This window comes from Schistocerca gregaria, chromosome 6 (assembly GCF_023897955.1).
Source record: "Schistocerca gregaria isolate iqSchGreg1 chromosome 6, iqSchGreg1.2, whole genome shotgun sequence".
In the NCBI taxonomy this organism is placed as follows: Eukaryota; Metazoa; Arthropoda; class Insecta; order Orthoptera; family Acrididae; genus Schistocerca; species Schistocerca gregaria.
This window is the reverse complement of record NC_064925.1, coordinates 276,277,633-276,304,202: the sequence shown is the minus strand read 5'-3', so window position 1 is coordinate 276,304,202 and position 26,570 is coordinate 276,277,633. Positions and strand designations below refer to the sequence as shown.

The window sequence follows — 26,570 nt, the reverse complement described above, 5'->3', positions numbered from 1 at the left end:
GTTTTTGTCATGCTTTGTCCTCACAACACTGTTGGCTCTGAATGACCTGCACTTCATTTTTAATATTCACCAACGTATCTCACTTTCATCCCCAAGGAGGGAACTAAGAGTTACAAAAGATAGGATAATGCCATTTTCATTGAAGGGCTATAACTCACTAGCTATCCTGACTGTGACAGTCTGACTGTGGCAGCCAATAGGACAATGATGGTTCATTGTAACCCATGCACTATAGTGTGATTCATGAATGATGGCGCTTCATGCAGGTCGAGGCATGGACTGCCAGTTCCAAGTGATAATTGCGGTACAAGCATATACGTGCTTTGCGCTTGAAAAAAGCATGTATTCTGCAAACTGTATCTCTTATTTGTTTATGTAGAATTTGTTGCTTACCACTTACATCAGTGATGACAACTTGGAACAAATGGAATAAAAATTTGCTAAATAACTTGTTATGATCAGATTTAATCCTTGCATTGGCTACGACATTCACAATAGAGTGCTCAGAACACTACCAAACACTTATTGGCTGTTGTAAATTGTGTAATGTAAGAGCACAGACAAACCTAAGCTCAACTGCCATCATTTGTGACTCCAAATAGAGGCAAGTATGATTTCCTGACTGCAGCAGCTATTAAAATATGTGGGATTGCATGCTGATTGGCTGGCTCTGCTCGAGACAGTTTTGAGCAAGGTGTCTTGTGGAGAATGTATGTGGATGCCTACAGTCTCTGCACGCTAGTCAAAGCAGACAGACCCTGTTTGCATCCCAAAACAAAATCCAAAATATGTGAATACTTTCAATACAGAGAAATTTGTTTGTGAAATTTAAAGCCAAAAGACAATTTGGGATGTGTTGTGTAAAAAATACAGTGGGCATGATGTGAAGGGAAGAAGATGGGAGGGAATTGCAAATATCATGTATGAGGAGAACTGGATTGAAAATGAAAAGAATGAATTTGACAATTCAGTCTTTTTTTATTGCATAATAACAGTGTGTTGTAGGTACAATAGTGCAGGAGAAGGTACCATTGTCCACATAAGAATAATATAAATTAATTCACATGGAAGCTATGGTTATATAATTTTAAAAAATGATTCAAATAGCTGTGAGCACTAGTAACAACACATGATGCAGTTTTATCAGTCATTTTTCCTTAATGGTGACTGAAAGATGTCACACTTGTTGGCAATAAATGCTAGTTGTAATTAACACACAACTAGGGAGGAGTTCATAGTGACATCAACCTTTTTGTGCCACCAAATGCAAAATATTATCTGTTTTCACTGTCCTTTGTTTGAGGGGATGCCTTTTGTTAGGCTCAGCTGTTTTTTTTTTTTTTTTTTTTTTAGTTAAGTTAACAAGAATGCCTCAAATCCTTCACCAGTAACAATATTGAATAGGAATGCTCAGTGAGAAAACTGATGAAGTACATTCAAAAATATTGTAATAGTTACCGTTTTGATTTCAGTTGCTTTGACATCTGAACCTTGCCTACTGAAAGCAAATGTTGCATAAAAGTTAAATGGTTGCAGTTCATCAGATATGTAAATTATCTGAAGTTTCCAGATGTGGAAAATCATTCACGCCAGGGTGATCTTTCTGTAAACTCAAACTATAAAGGTGACATTACCTTCTTTTGGAAACTACTCATAATCACTCTCATAATTATGAAGCTAAAATATGTACTCTTCTGGTATAGGACACTGTTATTTCAGTACATGCTTAACATTATCTGAAAAGGATGACATCAGCTAAAGTTCATGGAAGGTTAGTAATATGATCAAATTTTACATTCATCTTTTTGGTAGTATTTGTAAAGTTATTGTTATCAGTTATGAAAATTAAAGATTGGCACTAAGCCTAAAGGTGACATGTTGAGTTGAAGACAGGTCTGACAAAAAGACTGTTACACACTGAGCATTTGGCCAATGCTTTCTTCAGAAAAGAAGGGAAAACGCCACACACATTCACACAAGCAGGCACACCTCACAGACATGGCCACTATCTCCAGCCATTCAGGCCAGACTCTTACTGTTGTGTTGAATGAAAGCAGCAATCTAGAATGAGGCAGGGAAGGGGGAGGAATAGCGAGCTATAGGTGGAGGGAGAGCATGCAGGGAGAACAGTACAAAGCTGCCAGGTGTAGCATTGGGAGACTGTGGGCAGCGTAAGGTGGGGAGAGTGGGCAACAGCAAATGGAAAAGGAGAGGAGCAAAGAGGGGAACAGACTGGTGGATGTGTTAGCAGAGAGCGCTGCATAATAAGGGTGGTGGGATGTGAATTGGGAGGAGATCATAGCACAGAGGAAGGCAGGGGAGTAGGTTATTGTAGTTTGAGCACAGAATAACTTCAAGAACAGAGAATGTGTTGCAAGAAAACAGCTCTCATCTGCGCAGTTCGGAAAAGCTGGTAGTGGAGGGGAGAATCCAGATGACCCGAGTTGTGAAGCAGCCATGGAAGTCAAGCATGTCATGTTCAGTTGCATGTTGTGCCGCAGGGTGGTCCACTATGTTCTTGAGGGGACTGATGACCATAGATGTTAAGTCCCATAGTGCTCAGAGCCCACTATGTTCTTGGCCACAATTTGACAGTGCCCATTGATCCTGCTGGATAGTTAGCTGGTAGCCATATTAATATACAAAGCTGTACAATGATTGCAGCAGATCCAGTATATGACATGGTTGCTTTCACCAGTGGCTTGGCCTCTGATGGGGTCGGATAAGGCTGTGACAAGACTGGAATAGGAAGTGCTGGGCAGGTTCATTGGGCAGGACTTGCACCTGGGATATGATCCATATGACGAGAGACTGGGTTTGGGAGTGGCATAGGGATGAACTAGGATGTTGTGGAGTCTGGTTGGTGATAGAACACCACTTCAGGAGGGGTGAAAAGAGGCTTGGGTAGGAGATTTCTCATTTCAGGATATGATGATAGATAATCAAAGCCCTAACGAAGGATGTGGTTCATTTGGTCCAGTCAGGATGGCATTGGGTGACAGTGGGGGAACTCCTTTGTAGCTGGTTCTTTGGGGTGGTGGGAGAATTGAGGTTGTGTGAGGACATAGCATGGGAAATCTGTTTGTGGACAAGGTCTGAGGGATAGTACCTGTCTGTGAAGGCCATTGTAAGAACTTCAGCATACTGGACAAGGGAGTTCTTGTCACTGCAGATATGCCCATCCGCAGGTGCCCAGGCTGTACGGGAGGGATTTTTTGGTGTGGAAGAGATGGCAGCTATTGAAATTAAGGTATTGTTGCTGGTTGGTGTGTTTAATGTGGACAGAGGTATGGTTGAAACCATCAGAGAGGTGGAGGTAAGTGCCCCAGCCACTTGCCACAAGGACCATATCCCTGTGGAAGACCCATGTGCAAGACCTGCCCAACCCACTCACTTAACATTTCCTATTCCAGTCCTGTAACAGGCTTGTCCTACCCAATCAGAGGCTGTGCCTGGGCCACCTGTGAAAGCAGCCATGTCATATATCAACTCTGGTGCAGTCATTGGAGTGTTTTATGTTGGAATGACTAGCAACAAGCTGTCCACCAGGATGAATGGACACTGCAAAACTGTGGCTAAGAACAAAGTGGACCACTGTTTGGCACAACATGCACCTGAACATAACTTGCTTGACAACACTAGCTGCTTCACAACTCTGGCCATCTGAATGCTCCTCTCCATTACCAGCTTTTCTGAACTGCACATATGGGAGTTATCATTACAATACATTGTCTGCTCCCAAAATCATCCCAGCCTCAGTCTAAGGAAACCCATTTTCCTCATTCCCTCCACCCAAAAGCTTCCAGCCCCTCTGTCATATTACCTCTTCCCAGTTCACACCCTCTGCCCTGATCGTGCTCCACTCTATCGATGCTACTGGTCTTATCCTCTTATGTGCTGCTCTCCTTTTTCACGCCTCATTTCCTCCCCCCTGCCTCCCCCAACAGCCTACTGACTGCATCTGACAGCTTTGTCCTGCTGCCTCCTAGTCCCTGCATGCTTCACCACACAGTGGTCTTCTCTCTCCCCACCTGTACCCTGCTGTCATTCCCCCTTCCCTGCCCCACTGCTGATCACTGCTTTCATTGAATGTAATATGCTGAATCTAAAACATGAGGAAAGTATGATCATATGGGGGAGGAAACTAAATTTGCTACTGGATTGAGGATTTCTTGGTTGAGAGGAGACAGCATGTTATCTTGGATAGAGAGTCATTGGCAGAAGCAGATATAACTTCATTCATGTCCCCAAAAGGTATTTGGGGTCCTTGTTTTCATATTGTATAATAATGACTTAGCAGATAACATTAATAGTAGCCTCAGGCTTTTTGTAGATTTTTCAGTAAACTGTAATGAAGTACTGCCTGAAGACAGAGCATAAATGATCAGTCAGATTTTGATAAGATTTCAAAGTGGTGCAATGACTGGTAATGGTATGAGAAAAAATTTTCACATACACAAATTACAAGGGAGCATGCATGTAATCCCAGGTAATACAACTTTGTGTCAGAAAGGTACAAGCTATATAAGAGTAAACTTGTTCAACAAGGTGGCAGATAATTTAAAATGTAAGCCTAAATTAAGCATAAATGTGTTTGAAAAATCTCACAGTAGAAAATCCAGGATGGAATGTAACAATATTATGACACTATTGTTGAAGAAGGCCTTAATGGTTAAAAGCTTTAATTGTGACAGTCTTTTTGTTGTGCCTGTCTGTGACATAGCATCTCTGCCATATGGTGAGTAGGAACTTTCCTTTTCATAATATTGTGTTGGAAAGATCTATTTGTAAATATCTACAGTCCCATTGTTTCTATTCAATACACTTCCATACACAACAAAATAAAAACCCATTAAAACCAAACATGTCCATGGAAAACCAAAGAATTAACAGTGTCACTGAAACAAAATTTCTTGGCATCTACTTACAAAACAATCTTAAATGGAATTCCCACATCACTTCATTAAATTCTAAACTATCCAAAATGACTTATGCAATGAGGATTATATGGAACAACACAAGGCCTGAAACAGTTGGAGTGGCGTATTACGCTTGCATACACTCCCTATTGAGATATGGCATCATATTCTGGGGAATTCTCCTCATAGCGTAACCACATTCCGGAAACAAAAAAAGATTGTGAGGATAATGAAAAATTCTAACAGCTGAAAATCATGCAAACCATTCTTTAAAGAACTGGGGATTCTATCCCTACCATGTATTTATATACTAGAAATTGTAATGTTTCTAAAAAAAAGCATGCTAAAAAATGGAAATGTATTTATTCAAAATAAATCTGTACATGAACACCATACAAGGGCAAATAGTGACATACACAGACATAATTGGTATACCACACTGTGCAAGAAAGGCGTATATCACTCAGATTCACATTTGTTTAATAAGCTGCCAAGTAACCTGAAGGCCATAAACAAAATCCATAGCTTTAAAAAAATCTGTAACATCATATCTCTTGGAAAACTGTTTTTACTTAGTAACACAGTACCTTGAAAAATAAGTTAATTTTGGTTGAAGCAATATAAAAATGCAATGTAACAATATAGAAATATAAAAATGTAACAATTTATAAACCTAATGTATACAATCAATGTAACAGTATATTAATGTAATGTCATTTTGTCCAACATCTAAGATATGGTATATGTACCACAAAGATTCAGGACATAAATGAATAAATAAATAAATACATGAACTTTTCAGTATGTGTAATTTGTGATTTTAGTTATTTGTAATAATTGCTCACAAAATTATTGTTCTTCTTTTCAAACTCTAGATTTAAGTCATGTCTAGTATTCTCCAGTACATTTGACTCCATATGATCAGATGGTCTGAATAAATAAATAAACTCCCTTTAAATACTCAGAAATATAAAACTGAGCACTTCACAAAACATGATTGTGAGGTATCCTATGACTATATATGCTGATCGTTACTTACCTTCTGGAGTACTGCTAATAGACACATATTAAAGTAAAAGTGCCAATCTACCTAGCTTACAGAACTAATAGCTTCTTCCTTTGGGAAGAGAGAGGTATAGACAGGGGAAGGTTAAAAATGAAGAGTAGGTCATTCAGACCCCTGCATAAAGGAACCCATGGGTAGTGAGGATGAGGTTGCACAATGATCATACCTAACCAGTTATGTTCTACCAGACACAAGGCTCCCAATGAAAGCAGCAGTGTAATAGTTCTGCTACAGCTTCCTGGTGCCAGCATCTCTGAATTAAGTAGATGGAAATTTTCCTTACAACATATCCTTCTATTACATAATACTCTTGGCATCAATCTCCGATAGACCCGTTCTCAAAACCACCTCCACTCCAGGCCCGATGACCTCCACTCCACTCATCTTGTACCTACACCCTACTCTCTGCAGGCTCCCACTTCCTCTGTCCTAGATCCCCCTTTCTTGTCCACTCATTTACATTATTGTGCACTACACATAACTCCCCGTGCCTACATCACAAACTGACCAGTGCCAGTTCCGTACATATGCTCGTTGTGTCTGTCTTCCAATTGATAGCTAACCTTCACAACCTGCAACCCCTCCCCCACCCCCACCCCCCTATCTTTCTCCCCCCTCCCCAATGAAACACCTCACCGCATTTAAGTTGCAGTGCTGAAACAATGTAATTAGCTGAAACAATGTAGCTGTGCATGTATATATATTGTCTAATAACAATATGAAGCAGATAGATAGCTACTCACCACACAGAAAAGGCGTTGCATGGCATATAGGCATATTGGAAAGGCTGTTAGTTATTATAAATTATCATTCTAAGTACTTTGGCAGATGTAGATATCAAAACACACACATTCACATGAGCATAATTCACTCACACATGACCACTGTTATCTCCAAACATTACAGTCTCGGGTAGGCCTTATCGCCTGGAGATGACAGTCATTCTGACATGTGCCTACATGTGTGTTTTGTCTGTATCTAATGAAAGATTTAATACACTTGCTAACAATATCCAGCAGTCTTTTAAATGTAGCATGGCAGTCATTTGTCATCTCCTCTATGTAGTGAGTAACAACCTTCTTTTCAAATTTTCTTTCTTGCCTGTCTTTTATATTTTTCAGCTTGCATTTCAGTCAGTTCTACTTGAGGTTCCTCCACTTTTTGCTTCTTAGTTGCTTTTTTTTGTGATGCAAGCCATTTCGTCTTCCCTGTGCTTGTTCCAGACCCCTTACACGTGCCTCTAATTTATCAACTGTCCTCAGTGCCACACTTAACTTCTGAGGTATTCTGATATTACTTATTGCCACAAATACTGAGAACTAAATATGTTAATGTTAATTAAACATATCGGTTACAGTGACTTGTAAAGTTGTTTATTCAAACCAGCTATTTTTCTGTAAACTCACTTGAACATCTCATCATTTGAATGTAAGAATTATTATGTATTCAGTTCTTGCAGTGTTTATATTGAAAGATAAATAAATGTTATTTACTACCTATGTGCAGAATCAGCAATGTATATGAGTTCACCATCTTGAATTCGAAGGGAACAGTGCTACAAAATGAACAGATTAAGGAGCCATTAATCTTACTCCTTCCTGTAACGAAAGTGGCTGTACAAGGACAATTTTTACACGTGAGTTTTACTAGAATATATGCTATATACTTTTGTTTATATTCTATCATTTCTAAATTACTGCAACAGCTATTAAAACATTATATGTTACACAAAGAAACATACATACACACACTATTTTTAGCTATAATCATTGTTCACTATTGTACTGTAGAAACAGAAGATATGGATACACAATGACTTGTGTAATGTAAGTGTATGAAGTGCCAACAGAAAGGGCTCTTTACTTCTGCAGTGAATAGCACCTGGTTTTTTAATCTTTTTTTAGAATATTCTCAAAATATCAGTGTAGTTTTTTCATTATCATACCTGCGCTTTTTTTACCCTATTATGTCTTTCAAAATTCACTTTTAAACTTGAGTTGCTCTTTCATTTGACATATTATTTATAACTGTAAGTACAATGTAATAAATACTATAAAGCATTAAAACCCCGATATTCATTTATAAACACCCTGGATTTTACACTAGTTTTTTGTATTATCATTATCATTTCAAACTATGCTATAATGCACTGCTTCATTTATGTTTCCATGAGCTGTGGCTTGGATTTTTATTGCAGTTCACTGCTACTTGTAGTATCCCAGCTAACACTAATGTGATCACAGTTGTGTTGGTTTATGTCTGCCTTGGCCTCAATCTTCCTTATTGCAGTGAATTAATTCAGTCACCATTAACTAACAATTCAGTTACCATTAACTAACTGTTGGATATTATTTGTAATGTTTGCACTCTGATATGTCCTGTAATCATCAAATCTGTTACACATTGCTAATATAATGATGGCAAAAAAATAAGAAAGGTGATAATCAGTTTGTATAGCATAAGTCAATTATTAGCTAACTTACAGAAGCTGGGTGCAGTTAATCAAATATCATACCTTTGAGTACCATTTCTTAGAGAAATTAACATTATTAATGTAAATATCTCTAGCTACAAAAATCACTGTAAATGCAGAGCAATTCAATGAAATGCAAGATTTATGCTAAAATTTCTTTTAGTGACTTCTACTGTTAGTTTTAATGTACCACAAATAAATACTCATTTTTATGACAATTTTCAAGAAGTGATCTCTGCAACTTGAGACAGTAGGAAATGAAGTGTACAGATGCTTGAACAACTGTCTGTACACACATGGGTAAAAGGAACAATATTTTCAAATTGCAAAAAAAAGTCATCATTTTTTACTTTCAGATTAAGTCAAACATTTTTAAAACAGCAAAGTTTGTGATTTAGTCATATCCCTGTATAGACTGAGGGTATTGTGCATGCACTATCAGTATATTATAAATGCCAATGATATCGAAGGTGAATGTTGATTTCACTGATACATGAAGGTCTCTAGAAGCACTAGTCCACATTTAAGGTTACTTTCCAGCTTGAAGGTACCTTTGACTGATTAGTTTATAAATAAATTCTCAGATATCACATTTTTCACCTAATGACTGTTAGCTTTTCCTTGGAAGAGTGGGACATTTTAACAAGATATGCTCAATTCTGCACAGATAGATGTACCTACAAACGGGCAGAAGAATATGATTAAGACTTCAATGTAATCCAACATTCCACAAATTCCCCAGAATATAGCAAAGTGAGCATCTTCAGGATTAGTTAGATCATTGTGATCTGCATGTGAATCCTCTTCCTACACACATCAGCTACACTGTGAATCATTGAAAATGACACACCTCTAGTTGTCTGTGGAGATCTATCAGGACAGGTGGTCTTCCCTATTCATCTAATTGTTACACTGGCTGCAAATTATGGCTCTTTCAGGTAATGGAAGAAGTACAAAATAATATGACTTCAGGTAATTCAGTGAAATTTATATCTGCTAACAAAGTACATAACACAACAATGCTATGCTCCACTTCATAAAACAGAGATGTTGAGTTGCAGGTAGACACAACAAAAAGACTACTAAACATATAAACTTTTGACCAGAAGGCCTTCTTCTGGAATAGACAGCAGACACACACACACACACACACACACACACACACACACACACACACACACACACACAAACACACACAACTGCTATTTTTGGCTGCTAAGGCCACACTGTGAGCAATAGTGCATGATGGTAGCAATTTGGTTGGTGAGGATAAACGAGAAGGCTGGGTCAGGGAGTGGGTAGGAGAGCAGGGTACCAGTGGGGGACAGTAAAGTTCTGTTTGTGGGACCATACAGGTATGAGGTGAGGGATGGATAGGGCAGCGGGGTGCAGTCAGATGGTTAGACAGAGGGCAAAGGGCTGGGCAGGGGAAAAGGGTGGGGGGTGTGGGGTGGGGGGTAGGGGGTGGGGGGGCGGGGGGACGGTGGCAGATGCACCTTTGGAACAGAAGGCTGTGGAGTGGGAACAGGGAAGAGGGTAGGCAGGTGAAGGCAATGACTAACAAAGGTTGAGGCCAGGAGGGTTACAGGAATATAGTACATATTACAGGGAGAGTTCCCACCTGTGCAGTTCAGGAAAGCTGGTGTAGGTAGGAAGGATCCAGATGACACAGGCTGTGAAGTAATTGTTAACATGAAGAATGTTGTGTTGAGCAACATGCTCAGTAACTGGGTGGTCCATCTATTTCTTGGCTGCAGTTTGTCTGTGGGCATCCATGCTGACAGACAGCCTGTTGGCTGTCAAGCCCATGTAGAATGCAGCACACTGGTTACAGCTTAGCTTGTAGATCACATCACTGGTTTCACAGGTAGCCCGGCCTTCAATGGGATAGGTGATGCTTGTGACAAGACTGGAGTAACTGGTGGTGGGAGGATGTATGGGACAGATCTTGTATCTAGGTCTACTACAGGGACATGAGCCATGTGGCAATGGGTTGGGAGCAGGTGTTGTGCAGGGATGGATGGAGAAATTGTTTAGGTTTGGTGGACAGCAGAATACCACTGTGGGAGGGATGGGGAGCATAGTAAGTAGAAGATTCCTCATTTCAGGGCATGACTACCTCACATCCCTGTAATATGTCTAGATGCAAGAGCTGTCCCATACATCTTCCCACCACCACCTACTCCAGTGTGGTCACAAGCTTCACCTATCCCATCTTAGGCAGGGCTACCTGTGAAACCAGTCATGTGATCTGTAAGCTAAGCTGCAATCACTGTGCTGTGTTCTATGTGGGCAAGGCAAACAACAAGCTGTCTGTCCACATTAATGTCCACTGACAAACTGTGGCCAAGAAACAGCTGGACCACACAGTTGCTGAGCATGCTGCCCAACACAGCATTTTTTATGTTAATGACTGCTTCACAACCTGTGCCACCTGGATCCTTCCTATCAACACCAACTTTTCTGAACTTTGCTGTGGGAACTCTGCCTGCAAATATATCCTATGTTTCATTAACCCTATTGGCCTCAACCTTCATTAGTCAATGTCCTTCACCCACCTATCCCCTTTCCTGTTCTGACTCCACAACCTTCTATTCCACAGGCACACCCGGTCTTTTTACTTCTCTCCTCCGCATCCACTCCCCTCCCTTCACCACACCCACCCCTCACTCTACACCCTCTGTCTAACCTCCCAATTGCACCTAGCTGACCTACTCTTCTTCCATCTTGCCACTGTATGCTCCCACAACAGCACTTTACCATCTCCCCACCTGTACCCTTCTCTCCCTCCACCTCCCTGCCCCTGCCTCTTCCTTTACACCAACCACCCAGATTCCTTCTCTCATTATACACTGTTGCCCACACTCTTGCCTCGGCAGCCAGAGACAGCAGTCAGGCGTGTGTGAGCTGTGTTTGTTTGAATGTGTATGTATATGTTGTCTATGTGAGAAGAAGGCCTCCTGGCTGAAAGCTTACATGTTTAGTAGTCTTTTTGTTGTGTGTGTCTGTGACTCTGTGTCTCCGCTATGTAGTGAGGAGTAATCTATGCTTTTCATACTATTGTTATTACTCCATCCAATATTTTTCATTGTTTGACTTTACAAAACACAACATATTGCCAAATAAATAGATAAGATCAGACTGCTCTTTATGTCCTACAGAGTCCAAAATAGGAACATCCACCTTGAAAGCAGTGATATAGATTGGTACTCTCATATATACAAATGTTTAAGATATTAGGAAACAACAAGTGAAAGAGGAGGAATGGCAACCATTCTCTTGCACATGAATGATATGTGATACATAGGCACATTTAATTGAAAAGATAAACACACACACAAACACATACACTCACACACACGTTCCTCCACAACTATGGAAATTAGTTCTCTGGTGAAACATATATGAGAGAAAGTGCTTGCCATCACTGAAATAAAGTTATTGATTATGTGACAAGTAGATGCATTTTCAATATTTGTCGGTAAGAGGATCAGTGTAAAAGATGGAAAATTAGAAATTATTAATGGAGGAAATAGATTCTCAAGAGTGTATTTCATAAGAACGGTAGCAGGGGGGAGAGGAATGATATCATGAACCATAAGATTTGGCTGGACAGGGGCAGCTGAAACTGGTCCCATCCTCAACACACTTGATAAAGAAATCCAGTCTGACTGATTCCATGGTATCAAGTTTCATATTACAATTCATGTGATAGTCCTTTCATAATGTTACACCTAGGTTTTGAAATCAAAGTTTCGACACTTCAAAATATGCTACTGTTTTTGCATTTGTCCTGATCCATAGTTTGCAGTGACTTTTCCTTTTCTTCAGATACTTCATTAAGAATTTAAGCTAGAATCTTTTTTTAATTTGTCTGCAAATCAGCTCTGCTCCAGTTGCTCATATTTCTGCTACTTTGAGGCAGACACTCTTGTTCTATTTTAAATACAAAACTGGCCATTTAAATTGAAATCTCATGAATTGGGTGTTGGTAAAATAGTGATTGGCTATAAAGACCAACTGGTTGGCTGTGAAAACAATGCACAAATCCAAAACGACAAACTGATATTAGTCCAAAATGTGAAAGCCAAGGATCATCAGCAGCATATAAATAAAGTCACAACAGCAAATCAAGAATAAAAATCAAGAGGAAACATGTAACTGTGTGTGAAACTAATGCCGGCAATTGGATAGCTTCAGAAATGATGTTGATGCAACTGGATGAACAAAGTGTGCACACTTTCCTCCTTGCTTATCCCATGAGAGGGTCTTGCCTTGACATGAAGTCCATGCCACCCATGGTGGGGGGAAAAAAAAAAGAGGAAGGAAAAAAAACACAGCTCTGGTTGGCCAACACTCATCTCGATTTTAATGTTAGAGTCTGGTGAGGATACTAAAACAACATTTTTTTTATTGTACAATTGTACATATGCAGCACAGTAGGAAGAATACATGATTCAATTTGTTGGTAATTTGGGAGTTTACAGGATGTGACATTTAATACGCAGATCTGCCACTTTTGAGAGAAACAATCACTCTATCCTGCCTGGACATCAAGCTGAACTGGCTTTGGATGACAGCTATGGGTATGTTATACCCTTTCTCCTTCAACTCAGTTCCACAGCTCATCAATTATCATGTCTCATGAGTGATGCCAGTTTGTTGGGAACACATAATGAGACAATGAGAGATCAGGTGAACATGCTATCCACTACCTCACATATCAAGGTATCTCAGGACATTACTGCCAACATGATCATATTGTGCACACTTGGCAACAGATACCATGACGTCAGCTGCTGGGCCCATATGAAAGTGACAAATGTTACCTTACATTGGTTCTCCTTGCAGCCTCCACATCTGGTTATATCCATTGTGATATTGTACACAGAAATAGGGCTTGTCTGTAAAGAGAATCTGGCTGTATGAACAATAAGTTTATCTTCTCAGGCACTAGTTGTGTGGGCTCATTGAGATACTGCATGGTATTGAACATAGCACTCTTGAACCTGTCAGTTCCATATTTGCATTACAGTCATGGGATCATGGGATCTTAACCAAATCACACATCAATATCACAGAACAATAAAACACAGTAACAATAGGCAACAACCCTTCCACTCTCGAATTTCAACATATGCTGGTAGATGTCTCTCCTTCTTACACAAGGCCTAACACAGTACTCCCACAAAATTATCAACACTAATATAAAGTTTTTGAATGAGAAACCCACTACATAATCTTTCCTTATATACAGAATGTAATTGGTTTTAAGCACAATAAATAGTCATAAAGTTTTAATTATCAACTTGAAAAAAATTCAGTCACATCCAAGAAATTTTATGATGATGATGATGATGATGGTGATAGTCCTTCTCTGTATGTTCATCCTTCAGTGCAATAGATTTTCCCAATGTTAGATGACTTGACAGAGACCTTGGTTATTAGAAGTCATCATTTTGGCTGTTCATGAAATATTCCACCTCAAAAATCAGCTTGGTGTCACTCTGGGCATACCTGCCATTCAGTAGTTTTTTCGTTCAAGAAAACAAGAGCACCAAATCAGGGAAATATGGGAATTGAGGCAAAATGTGATAGCCCAAGGAGCAGCATGTGTGGTGGCTGTGTCCTGTGGAGAATGAGTGGGACATTGTCATGGAGAAACCTCCCACCCCTTTTGAGAGCTTCCCATGTCACTTCATCTTCACAACCTTCTATAAGCCCATCAGGAGATTTCAGTAATATTCTCTGTTACAGTTTAGACCTTACAATTACAATCTGTTAGCATCAAATCATGGGCAAAAATAAATAAATGCCAAATCCAGTAATTGTCCATGGTGATTATGTGACTAGAGAAGCCATCTGGATCAGCCTAACAGAGAGACGATATTAGTGTTACTGCGACGGTTCCTCAGGCTTCTTAAATGAGTGTGATCAGTGTCAGAACCAAGGGGGCGGTGACATTTGTCATTCAAAATGTTGTGCAAGATGAAAATTGACCCATGACTGATTTTCACTTTTTCTACTTTTGCCTCGGTTGTGGTAACTCAATCTCTAAGGGCCAGAGCCTCCAAAAACGTTGAAACAAAAAGATTTTGTAGTATCGGCACATAGAAGTGTGTGGTTGTGAATTAATACTGAAAAATATTTCACTTTTAATCTTTATTATATGTAAGTCTCCACTAGAAAATATTCAACTGTTTACAAGGTACATGGATTCCTTATTAAACTATCTGCACCATGCACTTAGGAGTCTGTGGTGATTTCAGTATAGATTTTCTTCAGAATTCTAATAGGAAAAAATGATCTGGATACCTTATTTGGTTCCTCCAATTTCATCTCAGTAATTCATTTTCCGATGTAGGTGCATGAAGATTGATTGATAATGTTTTCTATGATGAAGCTCAAAGCTAGAAAATAACTGTATACCCAGTAAGAAACGCTCACTCCGAGCATGATTCACAGTTAGAATAAATAAGGTAGTGCCTTACACTATTAATACTTCTCAGTGGAAATCATTTGAAATAATTAATGACCTCAGAACAAATGTTTTTAAGAATAGTTACGAGAGATGATCTGGGATGAAATTTATGATGAACCGAAGGCTGCAATAACATTTAATGTACTCCATGATTATTCATATCATTATTTGAAAATAGCTTTCTGCATAAGCTAATCAGAAAGAACCCTAAAGAACTATATTAAAACAATGGATCACTAGAGGGATTAAAGTATCTTGTGAAGAGACAAGGGAAATCTGGCTGCTGGCTGGAACAGGTAAAGACTCTGCAGTAGGAACATACAACACAACTACTCAAAATTATTAAGAAAAGTTATTAAACATCAAGGGACATGCAAATTATGTCAAAAATCAGGAATTCGAAGGCTGTATGGAATATAGTGAAATGAGAGGCAGGACAGCCAGCCACAGAACAGAGTGACATCACTACTGGATTTAATGGAAGGACTATATAAATGATGGGTTACAAGTACCAAATATGTTTAATAATTATTTCCTAAATGTAGTAGGAAATATAGAGACAAACAGTTCAAGCAAAAAGTTACAGCATTATGCTGAACAAGCAACTTGAATAAATTCAGTCATATGAGTGTATCACCAACTTCTTCTGAATTTAAGAAAATTATACAGTCTCTCAAAAATAGAAGCTCATCTGAATTTTATAGTGTTTCCAACAGAGTATTAAAGATTTTTTACTCTGTAATAAGTCCTGTCCTATCTGAAATATGTAATGCTTCACTAACTCAAGGTATTTTTCCAGAAAGATTGAATCCAATGTTAAACCCTTCTGTAAGAAGGGTGATAGGAGTGATGTCAGTAACTGCAAGGCTGTTTCACTACTGACAGCATTTTCCAAAATTTTTGAGAGGGTGATGTATGCTAGAATACTATCTTTATTCAAGAATTCTTTTAGGACACTTTTACACTTTGAACAAAGATATTATACATTTACTTTTGTATACTAGAAACAGCAGCATGTAATGTATTTATCTAAGTCATTAGACTGTGTGAATCACAATATTCTCGTATCAACCAGCGGATAATGTCATATCTAACCAAAAGAAGGCAGAAAGTTGTGTTTAGTAACTCAACCAATATTGTAAGGTGACATATTTCTGACTGTGGAAAAATCACATATGGAGTTTCCCAATGCTCAATCTTAAGTTGACTATTGTTCCTGATATTTGTAAAGAATCTTCCTTTTAACTCATAATTAGTTCTTTTTTCAGATAATGCTAGTATCATAATCAGTCGAAGTTTACATATACCAACAGGAGAAATGGTAAACAGTGTTCCTAAAAGTATCATTGACTGCTTTTCTGCAAATCATGTCACTCACACTTTTAAAAAGGCACACCATATTTAGTTCTGCACATCTAGCTGTACTGCACCACTAATAAGTGCAACACATGGTGATGAAATAACAAATAGTGTATTGACAAGAGCAAATTTGGAACCTCTAAAACAAGATAGTTCAGCCACATTTATGCTTACAGTCATAGCAAATCTTGGAGAACGACAAATCAGTAAGCTAGCATATTTTCATTCAATAGTGCCATTTGGAATAATGTTCTAGTGTAACTCATCTTTATGAAAGAAAGTGTTCTTTGCTCAAAACTTGCCATGACGATAATATGTGGTGCTCATCCACAAGCATCTTGTAGACATCCAGAATGAGATTTTCACTCTGCAGCAGAGTGTGCGCTGATATGAAACTTCCTGGCAGATTAAAACTGTGTGCCGGACCGAGACTCGAACTTGGGACCTTTGCCTTTCGCGGGCAAGTGCTCTACCAACTGAGCTACCCAAGCACGACTCATGCCCCATCCTCACAGCTTTACTTCTGCCAGTACCTCGTCTCCTACCTTCCAAACTTAACAGAAGCTCTCCTGCGAACCTTGCAGGCCTAGCACTACTGAAAGAAAGGATGTTGAGAAGACATCACTTAGCTGCATCCTGGGGGATGTTTCCAGACTGAGATTTTCACTCTGCAGTGGAGTGTGCACTGATATGAAACTTCCTGGCAGATTAAAACTGTGTGCCGGACCAAGACTCGAACTCAGGACCTTTGCCTTTCGCGGGCAAGTGGCAGGGTTACTGAAGTTAACTGGAGAATAAGTTTTGGCACTGGCAGGAAAACTTACATAATTAATGATGACAAGATTATTTGTTAGAATGAGGAAGGAGAAGAAATGGTGACATCACACAAATTATGGAAGAATATGACGATTCCAAATTTATACACAGACCAAAAGAAGTTTTGCATCACCTTGGTTCCGAGAGTTGCGGAACCTGTACAGAAAACTGCAACACAGATGAACATAAACATCATTTCCACACTTTTTATTGATCATGAAAACCACATATTGCATGTTGTACCAACTTACAGTGAGACCTTCCAAGGTGGTGGTCCAGATTGCTCTACACACCAGTATCTCCAATACCCAGTAGCATGTCCTCTTGCATTGACACATGCCTGTATTCATTGTGGCATACTATCCACAAGAAACATGCTGAAAGTCATCTGAAAGAGAAAACAGAACTGGATGAGACATTGTTTGAGGAGGGACTGTTTATTGAAGGAAGGAATAGAAAGAATGATGGAGGGAAAAAGGGGAAGAGGAAAAAGAAGATATCAAATGCTGGACAATATCAAAGGAGGCAAATATTCAGAAATGAAAAGACTGGCTATGGAAAGACAAAAGTGGAAAAGGCTTAACGCATGAAAAGACGTGCTGTAAGGCAGAATACCATACATACATACATCCACAAGTTCATCAACACACTGTTGGTCTATATTGTCCCACTCCTCAACAGGGATTTTCCTTAGATCCCTCAGAGCAGATGGTGGGTCATGTTGTTCATAAACAGCCCTTTTCAATTTATCCCAGGCATGTTCGATAGAGTTCATGTCTGGAGAACATGCTGGTCACTCTAGCTAAGTGATGTTATCCCAAAGGAAGTCATTCACAAGATGTGCACAATGGGGGTGTGAATTGTTGTCCATGAAGATGAATGGCTCGCCAATATGCTGCCAATATGGTTGCACTATTGTTCGGAGGATGGCATTCACTTATTGTACAGCCATTATGGTGTCTTCCATAACACCGCACTGTATGTTGGCCCCACATAATGCCACCCCAAAACAGCAGGGAACCTCCACTTTGCTTCTATGTTGGCCCCACATAATGCCACCCCAAAACAGCAGGGAACCTCCACTTTGCTTCAATCACTGGACAGTATGTCTAAAGTGTTCACTCTGACCAGGTTGCTTCCAAACACGTCTCCGACTATTGTCTGATTGAAGGCATATGCAACACTCATTAGTGAAGAGAACATGATGTCAATCCTGAGTGATCCATTCAGCATGTTGTTGGACACATCTGTACAGTGCTGCATGGTGTTGTGGTTGCAAAGATGGACCTCGCCATGGATGTTGGGAGTGAAGTTGTGCATCATGCAACCTATTGTGCAAAGTTTTAGTCATAACATGAGATCCTGTATCTGCATGAAAAGCATTATTCAACATGTTGGTGTTGCTATCAGGGGTCCTCTGAGCGGTCATCCACTGCAGTAGTAGCCCTTGGACAGCTAGAGTGAGGCATCTCATCCACAGTTCCTATCTCTCTGTATCTCACCTGTGTCCGAACAACATCGCTTTGGTTCACTCTGTGACACCTGGATGCTTCTCTTGTTGAGAGCCCTTCCTGGCACAAAGTAACAATGTGGATGTGATCGAATCATGGTACTGATTGTCTAGCCATGGTTGAACTACAGACAACATGAGCCATGTACCTCCTTCCTAGTGGAATGACTGGAAAAGGTGCTGCTCATGCATGGTTGTTTACATCTTTGGATGGGTTTAGTGACATCTCTGTACAGTCAAAGGGACTGTATGTGATACAATATCCACAGTCAACGTTTATCTCCAAGAGTTGTGGGAACTAGGATGATGCAAAACTTTTTTTATGTGTGTATAAAGATTTTGTACTACTACTTTTTGATCTGATGCTTGAGAAACTGGAGCATATGAATGACATGTAAAACTATTTCTGAAGCTAAAGCTTTCTTCTTGTAGCAGGCCTAATAGGCATTTGATATTGGTACTTTGGGAATTGTATTCTGTTGTGTTATGAAAATGACTATTTGTGCCAAAACAGTCTTGTTTATTCAGTGTGTGTTAAATTTGCTGCAATATTGAACAGACCTATTTCATTATATCTAGCAGACACTGACAAAATAGATGTAATCAGATTGAGAAACCACACCAGTCTTTGGTACTATTTGTATTAACAGCTTTTTCAGTATTAGACAACGACATTTCATTTTTTCTTGTAGCAAAATGTTTGACAAATTTTCTTGAGCTAATAGATTCTTCCCCAGAAAGGAGAGCATGCCTTGTAAAGCTGTACTAAGGTTAGAGAGGAAAAATTGCTAGGACTTAAGGATTGAAGAAATGTGTACTGTCTTGTTTGTCTCTTGTCTTTACTGGTTTTATGTATTATATATTTAATTTTATGTCACACAAAAAAGCAAGTTGTCAGCTAATAGACAACAAAGAGTGCAAATTTTCTGAAGAGTTCTTGTTTTCTCAGTTATAAATAATCCCATCCAATATTAACTAAGATGATATTTTTAAACAGGGGCTGGATGTGAAACTGGCTGACTGGGAGCATGAGAAGCACCACAGGACATTTTAATTTCCACTGACATGAATATAGTTTAATGGCACCCATTAAAAAAATATATATATGTTTTAATCCCACAGAGCAAAATACAGTGATGTGCAATAGAAGAATGCTGTGTGAAGAGTTGTGGCACTGCACTTTGGCACACTTAAGACCAAATAACATGTCTTACATTTTCTTGAACACATATGTTTTATATATCAGACTCTTCAGAAAGATATGCACTGTAAAATGAACATATTTTTGGGAAGTTGACTTTTTTTTAATTTTTTTGTGTCCTACCTCAAACGCTTGGGGGGGGGGGGGGGGGGGGCAGTCACCACTATCTAGTATTGCCATGGTTTGCAAATATCATTGATCTGGGGCTGATGCACAGAGTAGTCTGAGTTGCAGTGGGGAGATGGACAGTCTCCACATGCCATGTGTTTATGTTTAGGGATTTTGCTGTTTCTTCTTCATTTATTGCTCTCACATCAAATGAAAACAAAACAGATTTCTGTGGCTGGATGCTATCAAGTGAATTAAAATACATTCACATAATTATGGAAGCTAAAATATTTTATTAGTTTCAGATTTTATTTCCATTGACAGTCAAGCATTAATAGCCTTCCAGAACAATGAAGTTATTTTTGCGGTTTGCTAAAGAAATTTGGCTTTTATTAATCTTTTCTACTGAGGCAGTTTATTTATTTGAAATAAAGTGTTTAATGTGCATGTTTTCATCTTCTAGCATGTATGGCATTATTCCACAATAAGAACCAAACTTGAGAATACAGTACTGGTACTCAAAGAAAATTTACATCCAAATCTAGACATACGAATCTTCACTTTAAGCCAAATTATGCATTTTAGTATGGTTCACAAAATTCCAATGCTTTTTGAGTATCCTCTGATGTCTTGTTTCTTTTATGACATACTGTAAGATCTTTTAATGTTTTACACGTATAAGCATATGGGCTTCCTGCATCATCGTAGCTGCGCAAGTGGGCTGATGCCTGTTATCTGGCGCTCTCTGGAAACTGCTGAAATGAACCTATTTCTAACAGGTGTGGGAAAATATTGTGAATGGTTGTTTGGAAAGTGATACTTTCAAGGTAAATTTCCTTTAACACAAGATGAACTATGTGCAAGAATGTATGATGAATTTCTTAAATCACAAACCATTTGACTCTCATTTAAAAATCAACTCTTCGAGGACGATCATTTAGAAAAATTTCAAGCAAAGAAGATCAAACATTTATGTCATTATTAAAATTTTTAGTGGCACATTTGTGTGATGTATCTTAAAGTGTAAGATGTGCAAAAAAGATCAACATTATATGTGAAAGCTTCTCTTGCAGCTTATAAATCTTCTAGACCAATATTGTATGTGAAAGCTCTGCTTTTCTTGTAAGAAAACTATGTGTATTAATTTAAACTATTAACTTTTCCTATTTCTGTGTATGTGCTACTTAACAGTGATATTGCTATGGGCTGACTACATCACATGTCCTACGGCCAATATCCGCTGTCATCGGCTGGCAATATCACATGACATGAGCTATGGCTGGCGTACAAAACCACATCACCATTTCAATGCTTCAGAAAGTAACATGCAGTGTTTGGTGTAATTCAAATTTATACTATTGTAATACAAAAATATGCAGAGCACACATTGCTGCACATCAAATATCTTTCCAAAACGTCTTTTTTTAAAGGGCCAGGAAATTCTATGCCAGAGTGCAAAACCATAACCAGTCAAAGGACTGATAAGTTTTACACTTCCGAGGAAGAGTATACTGTCACTTAACATGGAAGAACTGTATTTTCACCTGGGAGAAAGTGTATTTTTAACTGGGAAATCCAGGAACTTTGTTATCTTGTCCGCATATACACCGTGTTTCAACATTGGTCCACAGAGCAGGTGCCTTATCAGAACAAGACAGTCTACCAACAGAAATAAGGCATCTTAAAACTGTTTTCTGCAAAAATAAATACATGGCAAAACAAATTGGAGATGGCACTCCAACCAGCCACTACACCACAAGTTTCAGAAACAGAACAAGATGAAGCAAAGAAGGTGACATATCTGCCCTATGCTGGTTCTGTTTCTGTCAGAATCAATAGGATCCTCTGTAAACACAATATCAAGTGTCTTTTCTTTCCATCTAGCAAAATTGGAGGACTTATGGCGAGCATTAAAGATGACCTGGTATACAGAAACCACAGATTTATAGTATACCTTGTCAATGTGGCATGTCCTACATTGGCCAAATGACAAACACAGTGGATGTTAGGTGTAAAGAGCATTAGAGGCACACCTGATTAAGCCATTAGTGAATGCTGTCTAGAACTAGATCGTGCCATGAACTATGAGGAAACCGATATTCTAGCACAGACACCCAGATTTTGGGACAGTGTTATAAGGGTATCAGTTGAGATAAAAGTGACTGACAATCTCATAAACCGTGGCATGGGGTACCAGCAAAGTAGACCCTTAGATCCTGCCCTGGAATTGTTAAAGGAGCAATGGGGATGGCTGCAGCACTGCACAAATACAAGAATGGAAGGCATGGATTTGGAAAATGATCACCAAACAGAGTGCCAGGCATCACAGACTGAAGATGGAACATCCAGGAGCAGATCTGGTGGGCACACATCACAGAGGGAACACCCAGTACTGCAGCAGAAAGGAAATGATGGGATTGGACTGCAGAGGGAACATCCAGAACCACAGTGGGCCAAAAACTGAATGGCAATGCTCCAGCAGATTGCAGTGAGCAGGAGTGGACTGCAGGGTGAATGCCTGGCACCTCAGACAGAATTTCAAATGAGCAGACCGAAGATGGAACACAGAGGGGCAGATCTGGTGGGTGTGGACCACAGGGAGAACACCTAGAATCACAGTAGAGCAAAAATGATGGACACAGATTACAGAGGGAACACCCAGAATCACAGCAGACCAAAAATGTAAGGGCAACGTTCCAGAAGATCACAGTGATTGGGTGCAGGCCACAGAGGGAATGCCTGCAACTGCTGGTGGAGGGGGAGGCCACAGACATAAATAATAGTCCAGGTCCAATTGAGGAGCAGTCTGAGGTAACACCTGATGAAGATTATGAGCTATGTTACCAAAATATTGTGCAAGTATGATGCTGATATCCGGCAGAACACCCGAAACCCAATATGTCATTAGATCACTGGAAAAGCCTGAAGATTTACATGTTGTAGATTGTTAAGTAGATTATGTTTGATGAAATATGCCTCAAACTGATTTAATGTTACTTTCTCTAATAATTTCTCAAGCTCTGAAGTTAATGATATTGGCCTATAGTTTTTCATGTCAGTTTTTATTCACTTCTTATACACCAATAGGATTTCAGTGATTTTTCAAAGATCCAGGAATTCTCCATGGCAGAGGGAGATATTTATGAGATGTGTGGGATGCTTCACTGATTCTCCTCTGCAGCTTAGGTGAAATGTAATTCCAGCCACAAAACATTTTAGCTCGAAGTTTTGAAATGATTGCTAGGAAGCACCTCTCAGTAATGCCAAGGATGAGAAAAAAATTGGATAGATTTTGTAACATTTAAATTGGGTGCTCAGTCATGTGCTTCATTTGTGCCAATTGTATTAAACATCTGTATGAATTTCTCAAACACTCCGTTAGGTCATTTGTTATACCATCATTTTCTTTTAATATTGTGATTATGTGTTCAAGAGATTGCTGTTTCTCATATTCTTTTACATTAATTACCAGGGAGTTTTACTAACACAGATTGAGATCCTTACCATGTGTAGAGACCGAGAGATGAGTACACTAAGCAGATTCAGAAGGATGTAGGTTGCAGTAGGTACTGGGAGATGAACCAGCTTGCACAGGATAGAGTAGCATGGAGAGCTGCATCAAATCAGTCTCAGGACTGAAGACAACAACAACAACAACCATGTGTAGAAGCATGAAATCAGAATTTGGTTGCAATAATTACACATCTGTTGTTTGTAACTGATAAATAATATTTTATTCAGAAAAATCTCCATTGCTATTTATACATTTCTCCCACCTCTCTGGCAGTATATGAATGCCATGCTAAAAAAAAGCAGTTCTTTTGAAGTGAACCAGTCAGCAAATCATTTTCATACGTTTTCATATGAATTGAGGTGTTGTTCAGTGGAAGTGTGATCCCGTGATGCAAATAGATGATAACTGGACAGAGCCAAGTCTGGAGAATAAGCTTCATGCCCTATTATTTCCCAGCTGAATGCCTTGATTACTTTGCTGACCCATTTTGCTGTGTGTGATGGGGCATTATCATGGAGCAGTATGACTCTATGTTGCTTTTTTCTATATTCTGGTCAATTCTCATATAATGCTTGATTTAAATCAATAATTTTCTGTTGGTAGCACTCAGTGTTAATGATTTCACCAGGTTCTAGCAGCTCGTAATATATAATTGATTGCCTTCTGATTCCACCAAACACAGAGCATTGTCTTCCAAAGTGATCTGATCTTGCAGCAAATGTTGATGGTTTGCCTGGATTCACCCATGATTTATGACACTTAGTATTCCCAAAATATATTCATTTTTAATTACCTGTCACTATTCAATGGCAAAATTACTTTACTTTGCATCTGGCAAGCATCATTTCACAAGTGGTCTTTCGATTTGCTTGCTGCCTTTAATTCAGTTCATGCAGAACCCATTTTCCCTCTTTCTGGACCTTTCCCATAGCTTTCAACCAAAGAGAAACGGCTTTTTTGGTCACATTCAATTGTTCCGTGAGTTCCTGTTGAGTTTGAGTATCATCTTCATCCAATAAGGCCTGCAATGTGTTGTCTTCACACTTTTTCAGTCATTTCCCATGCTCGTCACTTCTCATGTCAAAATCACCACTTTTGAATTTTTTGAAACACTGTGTTTCACAAGATCATGTTAGTTGAAAGCTTTGACAACCATTCAGTGTGGTTCAGCATCAGTTTTCTTCAAATGATAACAGAAAATCAATGCTATCCACAAATTGTAATTCATGGGCACAAAACTTGACATGTTTACAGGTTTGAAACAGATATGGATGTACGGAACTTGGGTTAATGTGTGTGTTGACATTCATCATCATCCATTACAGGAAGCAGATAGCGTTGCAGATGCAGTTTCATGGGTCCTACACTGACAGCTAGCACCATCTATAAGGAAATTCCAGTTTCATACTTCTACACCTGGTATTTGATAGCCATATTTATAAGCTTTAAGGTCAGTCAAGGAATCTCTGTGGTTTTTTTCTGAGCAGTTTGTATTTTGTTAAACAGTATTGTAATTTAGTATCTCTAAAGAATATATAACAGTCTTTCGCATCCTCTTTCACTCCAATGATTTCTGGAGGGAAAGTCTCATCCTTGTGATTTGTTGCTTTGTTTACTTGTTTTACTAAAGGACATGTATCATTTAAAGTTTTACTGATAGTTCATAGAAATGTTCCCATTTATCATTCACATTGGCTGCATTGTAAACTGGATCCCATTTTTCATTGTATAATACTGTCTTAAGTTTACTATAGTTAAATTTTCTTTCATGCATAAACATATCACTTTTAATTATATCTACATTCCCTAATCAGTGTCCATACTAAGAGCTCTGTCATCAGATATGTCATTTTCTATGGTGGTTATGTTTATTTCTCCTTCGTTATGTTTGTGAGAATGTGGTCAATGCATGTCTGCCCTTCTACATCAGTTCTTGTAGGTTCTGAGTTTATGTGATAATAGCTATAACACTGAAGTAAGTCAACATAACACATCATAGCTATTATTTCAAGAGTCTATGTTGATGTCTCCAACAAACAGCACATATTTTTATATGCTGATGTCTTTTCCAGCAGGTCCTCCAGCCAACGGAAAAATTCTGTAATACCACTTCCAGGTGACTTATACAGAGCTGCTATAATTAGGCTGTTGTCTCCTAGTTTTAAATTTATTACTACAACTTCAAATACCATTTCTTTACTCAGATCATTAATCCATTTGACTTTTTTACATGCTATATCATTTCTACTATAAATGCCTACCACTCCACCTTTTAGTGTCCTTCAACAGTTCAAGTTTATGAATTCATAATTTTGTAGACTGTATCCATATGCTTCCTCTTTCTTGTAACCTGATTTACTCCCTAGGAAGAAATGTTGTTTTGATTCTGTTAGGTATACATCCAAGTGCTCTGTTTCATTCATTTTATACTGAACATTCTGGCATGTAAGGATGAAATTGCTGTGTTATAATCTAGACAAGCATCCCTAATACCAGATGTGACTTTTCATGCTTTCCCAATGGATCTGTTGCATATATGCTTCTCACAACTTCCCTTTTCATAAGTTTGTTAAATTTATCTATTATTTTAAATTTTTTTACTTGAAATTTTGTCAGAAATCTTCCACATAAATAAGTTTTATATCATACAAAAAGCATTGCCAGTATGCAAAGCCAGTTTATTTGGTTGTAATACGTAAATATATGAGATGAGTATATGTGCGACTTATGACTGTTTTCATTACCTGATTTAGAAATAGCAAAATGATGAATTAAACACAAATTATGTAACTAATTTTATCTGATTTACACAACATTGTGCATTTTTAGGTTCATATGACAATAAAATTAATGCCCTTGAAGCACTATTAAAATTACACATCGGAACTCAAGGATTCCTACTGTTTCTATAGGATGTGCATATGACTTTTAATGTCAGCCTGTTCTGACACTGATGATGTGTTTGTTATTTGGTACAGTGACACTACAGTTTGTTCCTAGATGTTGCTGGATTTACTGTACAGACAAAAATCATTTAATACACCTGACATGAAATGTTTGAGGGAAACCATTTTGTTCTTTCTCAAGAGCTAATAGAAACAAAGAAAATTTTGTGTTTCCAAC

General features: G+C 38.6%; 1 protein-coding gene across 1 annotated transcript in view; it reads left to right on the top strand.

Moving 5' to 3' along the window:
• The window catches only part of LOC126278850 (uncharacterized), a 445,668-nt gene that overhangs the window by 329,361 nt on the left and 89,737 nt on the right, over positions 1–26,570 (top strand). The window contains exon 27 of the mRNA XM_049979125.1: positions 7,492–7,621. Within this exon, the coding sequence (XP_049835082.1) occupies positions 7,492–7,621 (130 nt within the window). The remainder of the gene's footprint in view (positions 1–7,491; positions 7,622–26,570) is intronic.